Source organism: Lissotriton vulgaris, chromosome 5 (assembly GCF_964263255.1).
Source record: "Lissotriton vulgaris chromosome 5, aLisVul1.2, whole genome shotgun sequence".
NCBI lineage: Eukaryota > Metazoa > Chordata > Amphibia > Caudata > Salamandridae > Lissotriton > Lissotriton vulgaris.
In genome coordinates this window covers 1,043,759,815-1,043,779,839 of record NC_141693.1, presented here as the reverse complement: position 1 = coordinate 1,043,779,839, position 20,025 = coordinate 1,043,759,815, and the positions used below count along the sequence as shown (strand labels likewise).

The window sequence follows — 20,025 nt, the reverse complement described above, 5'->3', positions numbered from 1 at the left end:
GGGAAAGCGTTGGATAGCGTAGGGGTAAAAATTACTATTCCCACTCCAGTGAGTGCATCAGTAGGGAAAGCGATGGATAGCGGGAGGGTCAAAATTACTATTCCCACTCCAGTGAGTGGAACAGTAGGGAAAGCGTTGGATAGCGTAGGGGTAAAAATTGCTATTCCCACTCCAGTGGGTGCAACAGTAGGGAGAGCGTTGGATAGCGTAGGGGTAAAAATTACTATTCCCACTCCAAAGAGTGCAACAGTAGGGAAAGCGTTGGATAGCGTAGGGGTAAAAATTACTATTCGCACTCCAAAGAGTGCAACAGTAGGGAAAGCGTTGGATAGCCTAGGGGTAAAAATTACTATTCCCTCTCCAGTGGGTGCAACAGTAGGGAAAGCGTTGGATAGCGTAGGGGTAAAAATTACTATTCCCACTCTAGTGAGTGCAACAGTAGGGAAAGCGTTGGATAGCATAGAGGTAAAAATTACTATTCCCACGCCAGTGGGTGCAACAGTAGGGAAAGCGTTGGATAGCGTAGGGGTAAAAATTACTATTCCCACTCCAGTGAGTGCAACAGTAGGGAAAGCGTTGGATAGCGTAGGGTTAAAAATTACTATTCCCACTCCAAAGAGTGCAACAGTAGGGAAAGCGTTGGATAGCATAGGGGTTAAAATTACTATTCCCACTCCAAAGAGTGCAACAGTAGGGAAAGCGTTGGATAGCGTAGGGGTAAAAATTACTATTCCCACTCCAGAGAGTGCAACAGCAGGTAAAGTAAATACTTCATATATTATTTTGTTTTTAAATAATCTATATATATAAAAAATTAATTAAAAGTAATTACCAATTTAATATAATATAGTAATTAATCAATTAAAATTACAAATTACATTTAATTATTACAATTAGTTACCTATCAATACAAATTAATTACAAATTAACAATTAATTAATTAACAATTAAAAATCAATTAACAATTAATTCAAATTAAATACAATTAAATAAATTGAATTATTTAATTAACTATAAATAAATTACTTCCCACCCTATTCCCCTATAAACCCACAACCCACTACAGAAAATAAATTAGTAAAATTAACATAATTAGCAATTAATCAATGAAATAATATTATTTGGCAATTAAAATGTAATTAATTACCCCAAAAAAATTAATTAACAATTAATTCTAAATAAATACCAATAAATAATTTTACATATTTAATTATAAATAAATTACTTCCCAACCAATTCCCCTATAAACCCACAACCCGCTACAGAATTAAAAAAATTAAAAAACAAAATTCATTAATTAAAATAAATTATAACATAAATACACACTTTTTACACATATAATAACATAAAAAACACTATAAAAAATTTGATTCGATATTATTAAAAATTCGATAATTTTAATAACCTATATTATATACTTCGATATTTTACCTATCTACCTATCTATATTTTTAACATTCGATATTACATTACTTACCTCAAAAACGATATTTTTGATGTCTATATTCTGTCCATTTGATATTTTGTCCATTCTATATTTTAAACTTGATATTATGTCCATTCAATATTTTTACTCGATATTTTGACCGTTGTGTTGAATACATATCTCTGGAAGTCTAAGTTTCTCTGAGGGTCAAATTTGTCAGGCCTTTATATGTTGATATTTGTTCTGGAGGGAATGTTACAAGCAGGTCTTCAACCTCTTCTACCCACAAAGTTTAGAAACAGGTCTATGTTTTGTTGGTCCATGTTGTCTTTGCATGTGGCACGCATGTAGTGTTCAAATTGTCTAATCCATCTCTCCCAGCGAATGCCTTTCGTCTGGGAATCCGAGAGGCTAAAAGGCAGTGTTCTGTAAAAAATTGCATTTGCGGTGGTGCTTTAATTTCCCTCCTCCATCATGGTGGTGGTTGTGCAGGTCTGCTCCTCATTAGAATGCTTGCCTTTATTTATTTGTTCAATTTGTTCATTTATCTCTATCTCTCTTCTTTTTCTTTTATAATGTCTCTTTTTTTTGGTGCTTTCCACTATTGCCTGGCTACAAAATGTATGCCAGGGCCTTCCTATGTGCTTATTAGTGCCTCTACCTGACTTCAAGATGGCTGCCAAGATCTAGCGCAATTCACTTTTTCCTATGTTGCCTGACTCTAAGATGGCTGCTGGTGCTTCTACCCTTGCTATTGGTTGGCACACCTGACTCCAAGATGGCCGCCGGGGTCGCACAAGATTTCAGCTTGAAATCTTTGGGAGGCTCGGGGCTCTCTGATTAGTCGTTGGGCGGCTGTGGTCACAACGTTGTGCACCGCTTGTTGGTGGGCGGTCGTGTGGGGGTTTCTTACTACTTCTTCATGTGGGCTCCCGGTGTCGTGTCCTTTCTGTTTCTTGGGAGGAGGACCAGGGTGGGCTCCTGGCTGTGTAATTCTTCCTGCAACCGGAATGGGCTCGCGTCGTTGCATTTTTTTCTCGGCAGGTGGACCAGAGTTGGCTCCTGGCTCCGTTTCTTTCTTCTGTCGTGGGGGACATGTGGCCTGGTGGCTATCTGCTAATCCCACCTTTGTGTACCCAGATGTTGTGTCCTGCATCTGCCCAGGACCCCAAGGAGTACACCAGGACACAGGTATAGATCTCAGTATTCTTTATTTACTTTATTCTCTGCTCCTCCGCTTCTCTTGTTGTGCTGCCCGCCCCCCATCCCTGACTGGAAGTGGTGTCCGGTGGCTGGCCCTCCCTTCGCCCTTGCGCATGGTCCTAGTGCCCTATGCACCTTGCTCTGACATAATGCAGATTTACACCACCTACATTAGTTGCTCAAGTATTTCAGTCCTCTCAATCAACCCTTGTTGTAAAGCTCTCTTCATAATTTGTGGTTTAGAGATGCTATATTAAAAAAAAATCTAAGAAAATTATCCCCATGAAGAGCTGATCTGCCCTTGAAAAGTTGGATTTTATAGAAACCATCCTCCATGGCTAAATAATACCTTATTCACACATATAACCCCTCATCACCATACAGTTTCTAAAACGCATTACAGCATCTTGCAGGCTAATTGAAAATTGACATTGTTGCATGTCTGAAGTTCACAAAGGCTCGCCAGTTAGAAAATTACCCTAAGCCAAGGCCGGGAAACATTATGTATTATAGCCTTATAGCCCGCCGTAGAGGGCTATACCGGCTATTAAAGCCCCTCTCCAGCGTTAAAGCCCCCGAGCCGAAGGCGAGGGCCTTTAACAAGGGAGAAGGACTTTAATAGCGGTATAGCCCATCTACGAAGGGCTATAAGGCTATTAGAACATTCTGTCACTAGAGGACAGAATGTTCAAACAAATAAAACAAAGCCTTTTGGAAGCGTGAGGGCATTGGAATCCCCTCAGGTTCCCAGAAGCCTTTGTTCACAGCCAGAGCTGTGAACAAAGAAGCATTGGAATGTTGGAGCTCCAGGCTTATACCAGCCATTATAAGCCCAGAGCACTCCATTGTTTCAATGGAGCTCCCAACATTCCAATTTTCTAATCATTCATAATGTGTTTGTGGGTTTTTTCAAAGCAATGTAGAAATTATTCATAACAGTCAAAATGTATCTCTATGCCTTTGTGCATATTAGACATAAAGATTTTGTCTGGCCGTCCCTTCTTATTTAAGATCCTTACGCACCAAATGTTTCATTTTAAATTCAACTTTTGGCATGTGTTAAATTGGTAAACTACTAATTAAATTAAGATGTTTCTAAAGGCCCTTGGAAGCACGCTGATCCATTTGCGAAAACTCTTCAGCTGAATTGTTTGATGGACCAATCTTCCAAAGACACACGAGAAAAAGATTTCTTGGGCAATCGGGCAACAACGTTGTCATCTGCTGAATTGCAGAGGACATGAGGTTCTATATTAACAATGGCATTGAGGGTAAACAGAAAAAACTGAGCAGCCGAATCCGGATGATGTCTCTACAAGGAATGAGAACACTCAAGGGCAAGTGGACAAAGGATATGACGGTCACCTTCCTCTCTGTACCCGGTACTCCAGCATGAGCAGGTGGAGTGAGGTGGGCTTGAAGCACATAATACAAAAAAAGAGAGCGTTACTGGTCTTTAGTTCTCACAATATAATTCACGGAAGGGTGCTCACCTGTATGACTGTGAAGACTGCTTGGACAATAGGAAATGCAGTGATGAGGACTGACATGCAGTGCTGAAGTTCATGGTAGAATCCAAGGGTCAAGCAATCCAACACCAATGTGGCAAGTGCAAAAAGTGCCAAGCCCCCTGTGGAAAGTAAGAACGTGCAGTTATTGGGGGGTTTGAAATAAAGTAAGGAGATTGAGGTAGCTCACCATGTGCAATAAGGGAAATCCAGGACAAACAAGCGATTTGAAGTGATTTATAGGTTTAAAATAGTGTGTTAACTTCAATTCCATTCAAAGTAACTTTATCTGGCTTAAGCTATAAAAGTGAACAATAATTGAATACAGTTCATGCATAGACACAATAAAGTTATCAAGATAATCACAGTAAACAACGTATCCACGTCCTTATTTACAGAATCAATATTTCATGACACAAATATTTCCTAAAACAAAATTCACACAATAAAAGTACGATTAAGAATCAATATATAAGTGTACCCCAATTAATAAACATTAAAATCACTTAGCAGCAATAATGACCCTCCTTGTTGCCCACATCAAGAACAAGAATTTTGCAACTGCATAAACATACAAAGGAGATGGGTCTGTATGTAGTATCCTTAATGCAATCAAATGACTTGGGGTGACCAGCAGCCTGCATACTGGTGTAATCCAGAAAGAACAAAACCTAGTATACGCAGAGCACACAAATAACACATGCGGAATGGTCTCTTTTTGGCCTACACAAAATGGACAATCCTCACTTGATACACCTTTCCATTTCGCAGTGAACGCCTTAACAGGGAGTGTGCCCACTCTAAACTGATGGTAAAGCTTTCTATCAGATGGAACAGGGACCAAATTCCATTACTGCTCTAGTGCATATGTGAACTTAAAAATTAAGAATTCGCCAGACAGCATTGCATCCCCAGCCGTACGCTCATCGTGCTGTAGGGATTAGGCCCAATAATGTTTTTTCAGCACACCCTTTGAAGTGCTGCCTTACTTAGATCAGCCATGGGACTTTTTTGGGTTTATCCAGATTGATTAGATCATCTAAGGCCCCTGTATAATCTACCAATTCTTGGGTGACCCAGATCCCACGCCAGTAAAGGATAGGTCGCAAACGGGATTTGAGAGGTATATTTTTCATGGCCAAATCCAGAAATAGAGAATGCAGAGGGATGCTAATTGGAGCAAAACCAGTTCTCTTACAAATTTGTTCTCTGATTTTGCTAGGCCTGTAATGTCGCCATACCCCCAGAGCTTGGTGCCTTACAAAGTAGCTCCTAGAGCTTTTGCTTCATAGATTTTCAAAGCAGGTGCAACAGGCCTAGTATGAGAGTCACGCTGTTGTTTTAAGATTACAACAATGTTCTGTCTATGCTTTATGGTTGCAACATCAATATGTTGACCCCGAGATAAGTTTGGTGAACGTTTAATGCCCTGATATGTAAATGAGTCCAACTGTTCCAGTAGATCGCTCCTGAGAGATAGCTTACCCTTAAAATTCTTACAATAGTTGAATGCTACAATTTTGTTTTCTCAACATTTATCTCTAAATCACGCTGCAACCAAAAATCACTAACGCTGGCTAGATGTTTTAGAAATGAACGTGTTGTCTGCAAACAAGAGCGGTATCTTGCCCTTTGCAATGAATGGGGCATCAGCCTCAGTTTTCAAGATGTAGAACCAGACTATTTACATATAAAGAAAATAAAGTAGGAGCCAGTACCCCTGGCGGATGCCCTTTAACACAGGAATTGTTTCAGTTACTTGTACCTGCGAGCCCCACTAAACCTGGGCAAAGTTGTTATTGTGTAGTCTAAGCAGCAAGGATAATATGTCAGGAGGCATCCTCATTTCTTTCAAAACTGACCATAGCCTTGAACGTAGTGCCAAATCAAAAGCAGATTTAAGATCGACAAAGGCGACATACAGGTCACCTTTGCCGATCAAGACCGTCTTCCAGTATATTATGGCAAATCTGAAGACTGATCTATTGTTGATATCTTGGGTCAAAAAACCTGCTTGCAATGGGATTATAAAGTGATTACTTTCTACCCAATGTTGGATCTTTACTAGTACCATTCGGCAAAAGATTTTCTGTAGGCAGTCAATGAAACAAATAGGCCTATAATTGGCTGGCAAGCTCCTATTCCCTTTTTTATACACTGGAACCACCTCCGCTCCCCGCCAAGATACCGGAATAGGAGCTCTCATAACTAGCTTGTTTACAATAACTAATATGTAATTTGTCCATACATCTATATCACGGAGGTAGACATTTACTGGAATGCTGTCTGAGCGAGCAGATCTCCCTCTAGAAAAGGTGGCCAGTGAATTAAGAACATCCTCACTGGAAAAGGGTGGCAAGTTAAAATGAATCAATGAGGTATTGAAGGAAATTTCACCCAGGTTTGTGGCTTCATTGTAATATAAGACTGAACAATGACTGAACCAATCCACAGAAGGGACATGATTTTGAGGCTCAAACTCTGTTTTATGCTCTCCTCTGATCACTAGCCTCCAAAACTAAAAATCATCCTTGGAAGCTCATATCTCCACCAAGTCTCGCCATCTCTTGTTGTCGCAATGTTTTTTGGCCCTAGCCAGAGACAACTTATACAATTTCCTAGTGGATGCTATCAAAGGAAAGTTTTTTACTTTTATGGTCTCAGCTAATATCCGCCTTAGCTTTCTACACTCACTATTGGACCAGCTACACCATCCAGTATGGGCCAACTTTTCACTTACGCATGGAGCTACAAACTGAGTGGCAATATCCTCAAATAACTCTGTGTGCATCTCGATAACCTGTGTTTATCCTTCGTTACATCTCTACAATACATTAATGTAGGTAGAAAATCTAGAGCAGCATCTTTATGGTAGCTAAAAGCGTAGGTTTCTCGCTAATTTGCTGCCATTTAAGGCGGCATTTATCTGCTGTCTGTTCGATGTTCCTAGTTCTAGTAAGAGTTGAGCAATCAACCTAAAACTTATTACATCAATCCTCCATTGTGAGGCATACAGGGTTATGATCACTCTATTCCCTTTCTAGTACAGTCATGTCATTAACTAGGTGCCACAGTTTCATCTCAGCCATTACATGGTCATTTTGACTTTTAGATCTATAGTTGTCAAATGTATATACCCCCTTATGGTCAGATTTGGTCTTCCCATTTTGCTCGTATGCAAAATTCGATAGTGAGCACCTTCAGCTGGAGGGCAATCCATGTCCATCTCTTAACTGGGGCAAACTCCAATTGGGGGATCACCCATCTTTCTTCCTCCTCTGCTGTGATTTCAACATCATCCATATCAAGGGGCTCAAATGTGGATTTGAAATCACAAGCAAGAATCAGATTAACCCCGGACTGTTGTCTATTCAAGAAGGCTTCTAGAGATTGAATTGTTGGTGAGGCAGCCCCACCCATTTCACCTCTCGCATAGATATTAAAAAGTGACACGATAAACCTTCTGCCAAAACTAGTCCTAACTATCGCTTTTCAATTGTCTAATTTTGCACTTCAGGGAAGACTTAACCCATGTGGCCAATCCACCTGCAGGCCTAACCCTTTTCTTGGTTTTACCGGGTTGAAATACATAAGAGAACCTGGTCTATATATAGGGTCTGTACACCAAGTTTCTTGAAAGAAACATATATCGACGTTATCGATAAAATGGCACCAATAAGGAAGTATCAGCTTATCCTTCAGTCCTACAACATTCCAAGGGATTAATGAGGTTATTGATGGGAAGTCATTAACCTGGGCACTGTTAAAGGGATAAATCGAGGGACAGTTAGTACCCTCAGTAGAGTCTCTAGAGTCCTCGAAGAGATGGATCATGTCTGGGTGTTAGCAGGAGGTATTAATTCCCCCGCATCATGGGCCATTCCTAGACAAATGGGGTTAATGTTTTTCAGGGATGTCTGCATGTCTGTGGTTCTTATTGTATTAGAGTCCTCTATGGGTTCTTCTACTCCCTACCCCCTACGGTAACATGTTCTTTACACTTTCTATTCCTGATACCACATATTCTCTTTCCATTTTACAAAAAGAAAGAAAAATCTGCAGAAGCATTTCCTGCCTCTTACATCACCTCATGTACATAGAACGTAAAGCAAACGGATGTGTGGAATTGTGAAGAATTAAAAGATAAATGAAATATTATTTGAAGAATATTGAGACAGCTATGTGGTATGCCCTAGAACCATTCTTTCGATTTTGCCATTAAGACTTGCCAGGCTATTGTGTTTCCCAAACAAAATCTCACATAATATACTTACAAAGAGGACCTTTAGGTCAGCAGCCTCCAGTTATTGGCCTGTTTCATTGTCATTCAAATTTTTCTTCCGTCCATGACAGCATAAAGCACAGGGCAGTGGGTCATCCCATTTTACCCATTGGCTCTCTTCACTTTGAATGAATGCACGAAGCTTGTGCACATTGTACACATTCGCTTAAAAAATAGTTGCTTCTCTTTAGTGACAAAACCGGTTTAAAAAGTGCTTTTTTAATTTTAATAACTTTTTTATATTACCTTTAAAGAACAAATAGTAATGTTGCCTATAATTTGCATGCACAGTTAGAGGATGATTTATTTCCTGTCTTTGTTTCACAGTTTGTGTTAAAAGGAGTGTAAATGAATTATGTGCACGATTGGGTGGTTATTTCAGATATTAATTGATTGGCGATGTAAGAGTGACTTTTTTAATATAAAACATGTCTTTCAGTAGTGCTATGCATTTTAATATTATTTTATTTAGGCAACAACAAGAAATCACCAATCAACCATGAATATGTATGGAATGGCGGATCCCTTACGCTATTGTCCCATGGACAGGGCCCATAAGGGCCTGCTTGTATTGCAGTTCACCAGCTGGAGGATTACAACTACCTGTACTGTCTGGAAATGTTCACTCACTCATATACTCCAGCACATACCAAGACAGCCAATGAGAGCACAAAAGCCTGTATGAATCACAAGGGAATCACTTATGTTGCCCCCACTTGCATCATCCCCCGATTCCGAAACATACAACTTCGCTTCCTCCAGAACTTCCAAGCATGTAGTTGAAGCTGTACCCTGCTGGATATTGATCCTACTATAGTTACCGCTCCTTGAATACACACTCTCATACTGACCCTAGGGAAGATTTCTATACAGAACAATACTCCTTGTAAAGTAGTATGGAAGATTAGTGGTAGATAGTACGACCATAGGCTGTGCACTATTGCTTTGCTAAGTCACATTTATTGCAAATCTCTAAAGCCAGCCAACAAATTGCTTGAAAATACAATTCCTTGTAAATACATTTGCCTGTCATCTAGTCATCCTTCAGAATATGCTCCAGTCTAGCTTACTACATGCCCGATATACCTAGCCTGAGAGCTAAGCCGTCTTACATAATAAATGCTCTATCCCTACCGGCAACATAGGCCACTTAACGCATCTGCCAAGATAAGAGGACACAGGACCATAGGTTTTCTGACTTCAAATACATTTGTAACATTTCTTATGGGACCTAAGCTGTTCTGTCCAGTTCCCCTGTGACTACTGACATTGAACAAACCATATTAATGACTGCAACTGAAATACTGAATAGGTTACTGATCTGCTTCGGATTTTCCTGCAAAAGATTAGACTAAAAGTACCAACCTCTGATGAAAAGGACCTGGCTGACATATTTAAGGCTTTGGTATCCGGCACTCTTTTGCAAGTGCTGTGGGATAAATGAATTGTGACCTTTCCATGAGCCTTTTATGCAATGCCTGCTCACACTTTACTTGGTTTCAGTTTCTCTGTCAGTGTTATTTTCTAAATAAATTGTATCGATCTAGGTCCAGCTCACTCTTAACAAACTCGAAAAGAAATGCAATGCAAACTCTGAAGTGTGGAAGCACCCATACCTTTCAACCAGCTGGCTCCTGCATGAGGGTCCTGGTTCATTTTACGCTTCTTGTTCTTGGCGGAGCGCCAGCCGAACCAGAGCATCCAGCCGGAGGAGGTGAGCATGAGCAGGATGAGGAAGCCATGGATGTTCCGGCTTTGGAGGCTGTGATGGTGGATCTCTGACAGCAGGATGGCACTTCCTGAGAAGGTGAGCAGGATAAGGTAGAACAGAGACAAGAGCGATGATATCTTGGGATCCGGGGAGTTCTGCCAGGCTTCATTCGCACCCTCCATGCTCCTGCTGTTCCTGCTGCTTCCACTATGGAAACTTGACATCAAGGAATTTTGGGAAAAATTGGCCTCATTGGATTTGTCCTCAGGAATTTGGCAGGAGTTCACGGAGGTAGAGCTGACAAGCATTGCACTCCTCTGAGTGGTGATCATTGATCTGGGAAGAGGAAGATAAGTCACATAAAGCTAGAGAAAAGAGACATGTAAATTGATAGAGGGAGTAGAGAAAGAGAGAGAGAAGTAATACGAAAGGGACAGAGAGAGTAAGAGAGAGACCGAGAGAAAGAGAGAAGCAGAGCTAGAAGGGAATAGGTAAAAAAAGAGCTAGAGAAAGACAGCAAGAATGAGAGAAGACCAAGTGAGGAAGAAAGAGACAAAGAGACAGCAAGAGATAGAAAAAAATGTGGAAGAGGGACATCTAGAGAGTGAAAAAAAGAGGTGGAAGGAGAGAGACCAAAAAAAGGGATGACGAAAACAGAGTACAAGAGAGTTAGGGAAAGAGACAGAAAGAGGAAGAGGGGAAGACATAGAACGCAAGAGAGGAGATAGGGCTGAAAGATATGATGAGACAATGAGGAAAGATGGCAGAAGAGTCAGAGCACAAAAGAGTGATATCGTTATAAGAAAGAGAGAGAGACAGAAAAGAGAATGAGTGAGAGAATAAGACAGGTAAGTGAAAGAGAGAAAGATGGAGAGAGGGAGACAGAAAGAATGATAGGGAATGAGCCGGTAAAAGTAAAACAGAGGGGATGTGGACAAGGCAGAAGAGACAGGAGAGCAGGACAGAGAAATGTGGGCGAAGGAGAGAAAAGAATTAGAATGCAATGGAGGAACAAGCAAGTGAATAGTATGTTTGTATAAATGGTGGCAAGGAAAGATGAGTCATTATCCAGATAAAACCAAATTAATGTATTGTGAGAAAGAGAAATATAAAACTGAAAAAATATAGATTAAAAGGATTATTAGGGGTGTGGGAGTGGAGAAAAAAGAGAGAGGAGCAAGAAAACCCTGGTCATCGAAGGTCAAAGGCAGAAAGGAAGATAGGAAAAGAAGTAGTTTGAGATACAAATATATAGAATGGAAAGGAAACAAAATCATCCTTAGAATCAAGTTTTATACATTTATCATGTTATTTTTGTTCTAGTTATAAAAAGTTTGGTGCTCGGCCTTCCAGTAAGGAAGAGTAAGAACAACGTAACAGGTGGAAGGGTCACAGAGGATTTGACCACAATGATGCTCTATTGTACTTAATTTAAACAACTATTACTGAACCTTCAGGTCAAATACATATTTATGAAAATGTGTTGCTATCAGGCACAATAAGGTGGTACTCGTACTTAATTAAGATATCTATAGCTAATGTTATTGAAAGCACAGGAGTTACAAAGCAGTCAATATGGATTACAAATGCAACATACCTTTAATAGTCATGGCTCGAGTCGGTTATAAAACCAGACAATACCAGGCCTAAGCTGCAACGAACGGCTGCCCTACGGCAAATGGGGCCACACTGCTAGCAGAGAGCAGCACAAATTCTCTTTCACTAGAGAGGGCCATACCCTTGCTCTGATTCTGTATGGCCTCGTGCTGCACCAGTATTCACCGACACCTTTGAGCAAGCTTTTACAAGATTGTAGATATCTTTACGGAGCCCTCCAAGACCAATGACAGATTATGTTTTTGGGTGTGAAGTGAAAGCAATTGTCTTTACTTTGCCACCATAGAACTGAGATAAGGTGGCAGCAATACCCACAGCACTGGCATCAATGGTGAAAATGGTTTTGTTGTTTGTGGCAAATGGAACAAAAATCTCAGCATCCACTATACTGTTCCTAACAGTTTTAAATTTGTTTTGTTATTGATAATTTCAAGAAATTGTCTACACCTTTCTCAACATCTTTCTCAACTCTTGACCGATATCGGCAAATCGCCATAAAAAATCGTAGTAGTATTCAACTAAGCCCATGAATGACCTCAGTGGAGTTTTAATCATGGGGCTGATGCATTTTTATAGCCTCATCCAGATCCCTCTTAAGCCTTACACTAGCACCCGGTATGCTGTAACCAAGATATTCAACTTCCTCAACTAGGATTTGACTTCTGTCTTTTCTTAAAGTCATGCCTGCTTTCCTTAAAATATCTAACACTTTCTTTAACACAACATTGTGCTCTTCAACGGTGCTACATAAGACTAACACATCCTCTTGAACATAAACCACTTTGTTCACATCTCCTAAAACTTCAGACATTATTCTTTGAAACAAACAGGTAACAGATATTAGCCAAACCGGCAATCTTAAAAACTGATTCACATCTTCTGGAGTTATGAAAGCTGCTAGTGCTTGGGATGCATTTTGCATTGGAGGTAAGCACTTCCCAAGTCTAGCTTTGAGAAGTACTTACCCCCAATTAATAACAACAGCATCTCATTAATGTTTGGTAACAGATGGCTATCCACTGCTATGCTCATATTAGAATATCTAAGGTCTACACAGAACTTCAATTTGCTATCCATATTCGTTGTGATCACCACAGGGAATAACCACTCTGTGGCCTCCATTGGTTTGATAATATAATCTCTTTTCAGGGAATAACCACTCTGTGGCCTCCAATGGTTTGATAATATCATATCTTTCCATTTCCTTTAACATTTTCTTTATTTCTTCCCTAACAATAACTGATATCTATCATGTTTTGGGCCTTGATGGTTCTGCCCCCTCTCTTTCGATTTTATAATAATGTGTGAATCATATTGGTACCCCCTCCCCCCAAAAACAGTGATAGAATTTATAGAAATGGTGCATTCTCAGGTTTCTTTTGTTTTTCCTTTTTTTAAATGTCTTAGAACATGACCTATTGCTCCGTCATCAATTTTGTCCAAGATCATTTCCAAGATGGCAGCTGACTTATGAATGAATGAATGAATGATTACGCATTTGTATAGCGCATGGTTACCCTGAGGCATCCCAGCCCTTAAGTGGTCCATTCATCTCAGATGTATTAGCAGAACAGAAAGGTTTTCAATAGTTTTCTGAACCTGAGGTGGTTCTCCTCCAGACGAATAGCATCAGGAAGATTGTTCCAAAGTGTTGCGGCCTGTAAAGCAAAGCGCCTACCACCCATACGTATTCTCCTAATCCTAGGGATTACCAGTAGGTTCTTATTACTGGATCTTAGGGTCCTACATGTTTGATAGGGGCGGAACAAAGGTAGAAGAAGATCCGGTCCAGAATTAGACAGGGCTTTATGTACAATAGTCATCGCCTTGAATTCAATCCTTTGTTGTACAGGTAACCAGTGAAGTTGTCTCAGCGCTGCTTTGGCAGAGGTTCTTCGTGGTATGTCCAGTAACATTCGGGCTGCGCAATTTTGGATGGTCTGTAAGATCTTAAGTGTCCCCTTAGGGGCCCCAAGATAGACTGCGTTGGAGTAATACAGGCGAGATAAAATCAGTGCCTGTACTAAGATCCTCCTGGCCTCAAACGGGAGTAGCCCTATAATTTTTCTAAGTGATCTAATCAGGGCATATCCAGTCCCTGCTACCTTCCGAGCTTGAACCTGAAAATTAAGAGCTGGGTCCAGCCAAACTCCCAAACTCTTAATTTGCTCTTTGGGGAGCGGGGGCTGTCCCAAAGAATGCGGCCACCACTCATCCACAGAGGTAGGTGGTTTATGTTCCAGCATCATGATCTCTGTTTTAGCTCCATTTAGCTTCAAGAAGGACTCATTCATCCACTCATGGACCCTGCTGAGGCAGGAGGATAAGTTGTTCTGAGACGACTCCTGCCCGGACACGGTGATGATAAGCTGAGTATCATCAGCATATGTCACCAATTGTACTCCCCAGGGTAACACCACCTCAGCCAATGGTCTCATATAGATATTAAATAAAGTAGGGCTGAGGGATGAACCCTGGGGCACACCGCATTGTAGATGTATTGGTGGAGATACAGCATCAGCCTCAAACACTGAAAAGGTCCGGTTGGACAGGAAGGATTGGAGCCATCTCAGTGCGGTCCCAGTGATACCTGCATTACTCAGTCTCTGAGTAAGAATCGTATGGTTAACAGTATCAAAAGCCGCACTGAAGTCTAATAGTAGTATGGCCGCACATTTCCCTTCATCTAAGATCTTCCTTGTTTCCTCCACTACTGCAATAAGGGCAGTTTCAGTGCCCTGTTTGCACCTAAACCCAGTCTGGGTGGGATGTAGTAGATTGTTAGTTTCGATGAAGGTGGATAAAATGGAGTTAACATGTTTTTCGGCAATCTTACTAATAGTGGGCAACAAGGAGATAGGGCGATAGTTAGTCCAATCATCAGGGTTGAGGTTGGGTTTTTTTAAATAACGCCCTTACTCTTGCCTGTTTCCACGCAGGTGGAACTACTCCAGCTGCCAAAGAGGCATTGATCACATCCTGTATCACCGGAGCCACTGTGTCCGAGACCAGATTAAGAACGGTTGGTGGAGCTACATCAGTTGGTGAGCCTGATTTCAAGTTCCTCAGAAGCACCTGGACCTTTGCGCAGTCTAGCAGAGAAAATTCCTTGAGCAAGAGCAGGTATTGGGCAGGGGGAGGGAAAAGGCCTACAGGAGTCACCTGGTAAGATGCGTAGGTAGTTGCTACCTTTGCAGCAAAAAAGTTTGCAAACTCCCTGCAGCGCGGGTAAGCCAGTTCTGGATCATTGAAAGGGGCAGGAGGAGTGACTAAAGACTTAAACATTTTAAAAATTTCCCTGGAGGAGCTAGCAGCAGAAGAGATTTTCTCCTGATAATAGTTGGACTGGGTGACTTTAATAGCCCGTTTATAATTGCGTAAAGCTGACCTATAGATGTTTTTGCTATCTTCACAGTAGTCTTTCCTCCACCTTCTCTCCTTATGCTTACATATCTGTTTAAGGGCTCTCAGCTCTGGGGTGTACCAAGCTTTTTTATTTGACCCCTTACGATGAGAAAGTTCAATTTTAGGTAGGGCCATCTCTAATGATACCTCCAGCCACTGATTGAAGCGGGCATTCGCTTCTATGGGGTCATTGCTGGGCTCGGGCTTAGTTTTCCTCAGGTCAGCTATCCATTTGTCCATAGGCAGTTTAGACCAGACTCTACTCATTTTTTTAGAAAAGTTGGCCTGGACTGGCTACTCGTAATGATTAAGGGAGAGGGACAGGAGGGCATGATCTGACCAAGGAATCATCGTAGAGTTTTCAAACTTCAACGTACTCATGTTGGTGTAACAATGATCCAAAGTGTGTCCAGCTTTGTGTGTGGGGCCTTGAATAATTTGTTTAAATTGGATCAACTCTAGTGCTGTCATCAAACTTTGGCATGCAGGGGTATCAGCTTCATCTAGATGTGTGTTAAAGTCTCCAAGTATAGTAAAGTTGGAGGCGTTGGAGGAGAGATTAATAGCCCAGCTAGTGAGCTCTTCACAAAATTGCCCAAGTGCCCCAGGGGGCCTATAGACGAGGAGCCCGGTGAATGTACACGTTGGGGACAGTGTAATTGAGAATGACATGCTTTCCGATCCTTCTATGGTAACCTTCTCGCACCTACAACCCACTGATTTTTTATAGACTATGGCACTCCCTCCCCCCGTCGGTCTATGCGATCCTGTCTCGCAATAGCGTAATTTGGAGGCAGGGCTCGTACTATATCCGGATCCGAGCTATCATTAGTCCATGTCTCAGTAAGGAAGAGAATCTCTAGGTCTCGATCCTCCAAGAGCATGGAAATTTCCAACGTGTGCTTATGTAGCGATCTACAATTAAGTAGTGCCAGTGAGTAAAAGCCTGCGTCAGAGGCTCAGCTATCAGGGATGAAATCAAAGTCGCACCTGGTGCATGGCTTATGGTCATTTTGGTGAGTAGGTAGCAAATTACAGGTGGGACTTTGCTCTTCTCTTACTTGTAGGAGTTGATCCCTATCATACCTAATTATAGGTCTCTCCGGTCCCATAGATGTTAGGGGACTAGCCCCTAGGCCCGTTCTGGCCCGGACGGGCTTACCTTTGGCGCACCTTTGGTGCGCCGCCGGCTCGCCCGCTGCGCCCGCCCGCTGCGTGGTCGGGGAACAACCTCCATTTATAGGCTGGAGTGGAACAGGAGGTAGCCCAACAACTAGTCCGCTCACCTCAATTCCCCCCCAAAATGTCTGCCGGCCCTGTCTCAGACCGCGTCAGAGCCTTAGTCGCTCTGCGGAGGGGAGCAGGGTTCAATTCCAACAAGGGGCAGCTAAGTTACTTATTAAAATTTCTACAAACACAAATATTAATGAGGCGCAACAGAAGTATAATAATTTAAAAAATTTACAGGCAGCCTAACCCCCGGCTTCCGCCTCAGGGGAGATAAACACGACACACTAGTCTGTGTCGGCGTGTCACAACGCGCCTTAAGTACTGAGGGCAGGAGGTAGCCCAACAACAAGTCTGCTCACCTCAATTCCCCCCCAAAATGTCTGCCGGCCTTGTCTCAGACCGCGTCAGAGCCTTAGTCGCTCTGCGCGGGGAGCAGGGTTCAATTCCAACAAGGAGCAGCTAGTTTACTTATTAAAATTTCTACAAACACAAATATTAATGAGGCGCAACAGAAGTATAATAATTTTTAAAATTTACAGGCAGCCTAACCCCCGGCTTCCGCCTCAGGGGAGATAAACACGACACACAGTTACCGGGAGTTACTTTCTACTTTAGTTTTTATTTATTGGGCTGCAGAGCATTTTCCTTCAAAAGAGATACATTTTCTGGCAAACTCAGAACAGAAATCTAGTTGGGCAAGATAAGTCTGCCTTATACCTGTTATGTGTAATGGTATATTAAAGTCATGCATGGTTGCACCTCACTCATGTAAATATGAGACCCTTTGCAGTAGAGAAAATGAAACCTTAAAGGAAAACAGGATCAGCAGTAACAGAACCTCATCTTGTAATGCTGGTCTCTGATCCATATGTAAATGAGCTGCCAAATAAACCACTTAGAGGCTAAGGCTATTATGTACACACGCAAGCCCAGCAAACCAGACAGTGGTATAGTTTCAAAATAATAATAAATCAAACAGTGAAATAAAAAACATTATCAAACATTTGTATAATTCAAACCTCTCTGACAAACAAGAAAGTATTTAAGTTCAGAAAATGAAAATAATCAATAGAGATACTTAAAGTAATGATGATTAGTGCTCTAGTGCTAGGAGGGGTAAAGGAATGGCAGATCGGGAGAAAAACTTACTTAAAGGAGTATGTAGACTTCCCTCTCTGTATTTCCCGCGCTTTTTTTCCAATGACTACTCTTCTGTTGTTTCTTTAGGCTGTGTGCTTGGACTCTCTCGAATTCAGCTAGTCCTGAAATGACAAATAGGGTTGTTAACAAATAATTGTGATGTCACGTATGAGCAATTCATTTAGAATGAGAGACTTAAGTGTTTTTTGCCAATATATTCCCTTTCGTTTTTATGCACACCTAACTTCACTACACTTATCACTGAATAATCGTTGCTTTAAGTCTCTGTATTGAATTCTATTGTTTTTTTTAATATAAATAATTTCTCGGATGTCCTAGTTTTTGATTTACTCGTATGTGTGGAAATCTTTTTACTCTCACTGTTTGAGTTGTTATTATTTTGAAGTTATACCGCTGTTGGCTTTGTTGTGCATGCATGCACGAGTTGTTAAGAGATAATAGCAGAGACTTAAAAAAAGGAATTAGCTTAGTGGAGGGATGGAAAATTACATGGACACTAAAAGGAGAGCACAGAATCGGTATAAAATATGCCTTAGTATTTTTAAGAACATCAGTAGTTTTCTCACAGTAGCAAGTGCAAAAATATGCAGTTTCTGGTAAGATTACAGACCACAACGAGGCTTGTTCACAGCAGTCATAGAAAGGTGTCACCCGCTTGCAATGGGTTGATCTCAAGGCTTAACCTTCTGGATTTTCAGTATTTGAAGGGTTCTGAAATGTAAGGGTCGTTAAAATATCATCTATATAGAAGAGACTAGATGGTCTACTGTCTTGTCTAAGTGATGAAGAGAAATAAATGGGTATTAACAGAGTAATATTAATTTCAGTCTTTATGTTGGAGAACTTTGACTCCAGGAGTTGCAAGATCGAGAGTTCTAAATCTATTTTGAAGCCTACGAATTGCATCTGTCTTGAAGAAGACACGTCTGATCTTTCTCCATTGATTATGATTCTTAGATTGTATAAAAGGGACATTGCTCACTGAGTATGATCTTGCAGAACTAACCCATCATGAGCCATAATCATCCGGGTATAATATCAGTGGAATTCCCTGAAAGTGAAGCACAAATATACTTACTTTTAAAGCATTTCTATATAACCACGGGGCTAAAGGTATAGCAGCATTCTTGACAAAGAAATTTGTCTACAGCATATCAGTTTCATGACTTCAGTGTTTTGAAGGTCAAGACATGCTATAGAGCTACCTGATAGAAAATAATCCATAGACAGTACTAATGTTTTCCTTTTAAAAGGTCAATAACAACAAAGGTATGTGTTCTTTTTCTGAACTAGTAATGCGAGGAACACAGAATTGAGATATGTTTGCTTAAATGCAATCGGCTATAATACACTTGAGTCACTCATCATTTTCTGTTGATAGGAACTGAATGGGACATGAATGGCAGTTTTGGGATGAAATGGAGAAGACGTCTATTTGGAAGCCTTTTACCAGTTTGGGAACCTAATGGCCCTATGAAACTCAAGCTCATTTCGATTAACACATTTTCAATCTGCTTCGTAGGCAGAGTCTTGAAAGACAATTTTACCTATGGAATTGTCATCTGCTTTGACCTCCATATGCATAGCATCTAAAGGCATCTTTAGAGGAAGAGGTTGGGTCTAACATCTTTAGAATAGGTGTGAGAACCACAAATGGTTTTTTTCTGTGCATTCAGTTGAGGGGTTCCTGCCTCTACAAGCCCTTACAAAAACCATGAAAGCCAAAAGCTCTTTTTCACATTGTTTTTTGTGTGGTGAAGGGACACATGCAGAGGCCGTGTTCCAGTTTCTTAAATAAAGATTCTCCAAATAAGATCGTTGGTTGAAGAACCTGCCTCCACATGTTGGGAGGTTACCTAACTTTTGAATGAATCTTAATAGATTGTTTTTGCCTGTCTTGAGAAATTACAGAATGATGGCCCCAGGTACCATATGCTGCTTAACCTAATTTGACAGATCCGCCAGGGTGGATTTTCAGGGACTCAAAAGTACTGAGGAATGTAACTTGCTACAAAGTCCAGGCACTGTAAATTCAATCGTTAGGGTCCCTATTGAACTTTGAGAAAAAGGGGACCTTCTTGAGGGGGTCCATAGTGAAAGTGAAGACAGCAATGTCTAGAGGAAACCTGAATGTACTGTAGATATATTTTCCTACATACTTCACAAGGAGTCACAGCATGGTATTAGGATATTGCCTCAGAACTGGGTTAAATATAGTCTCTATTTTAAAATTTAAGAGAGACCCCTTAGCACACCAGGGGAGTAGGGTACTTTAAACTGTAGAAAAGGATGTTCCCTTGGCGGACAAGACTAAATTTCAGGCCCTATATATTGACGTAGGTCATCCAAACATTAACCCTATAATACACCCACACGAAAGTACTGTAGCTCAGTATTTATTTTTAAATTAAAAAGAACAACTTTTTCATAGATATTACACTTTTTCTTATAAAAACCAGTAACACATTACGCACCTGCATAA

The 20,025-nt window shown here is 40.9% G+C and overlaps 1 protein-coding gene across 1 annotated transcript in view; it reads right to left on the bottom strand.

Moving 5' to 3' along the window:
• Positions 1 to 10,462, bottom strand: part of LOC147711964 (proton channel OTOP2-like) — a 51,785-nt gene extending 41,323 nt beyond the window's left edge. Inside the window, exons 1-2 of the mRNA XM_086920268.1 lie at positions 10,036 to 10,462; positions 4,123 to 4,259 (exon numbers count right to left, since the gene is read on the bottom strand). Of these exons, the coding sequence (XP_086776394.1) occupies positions 4,123 to 4,259; positions 10,036 to 10,462 (564 nt within the window). The remainder of the gene's footprint in view (positions 1 to 4,122; positions 4,260 to 10,035) is intronic.
• Positions 10,463 to 20,025: the final 9,563 nt, after the last annotated feature.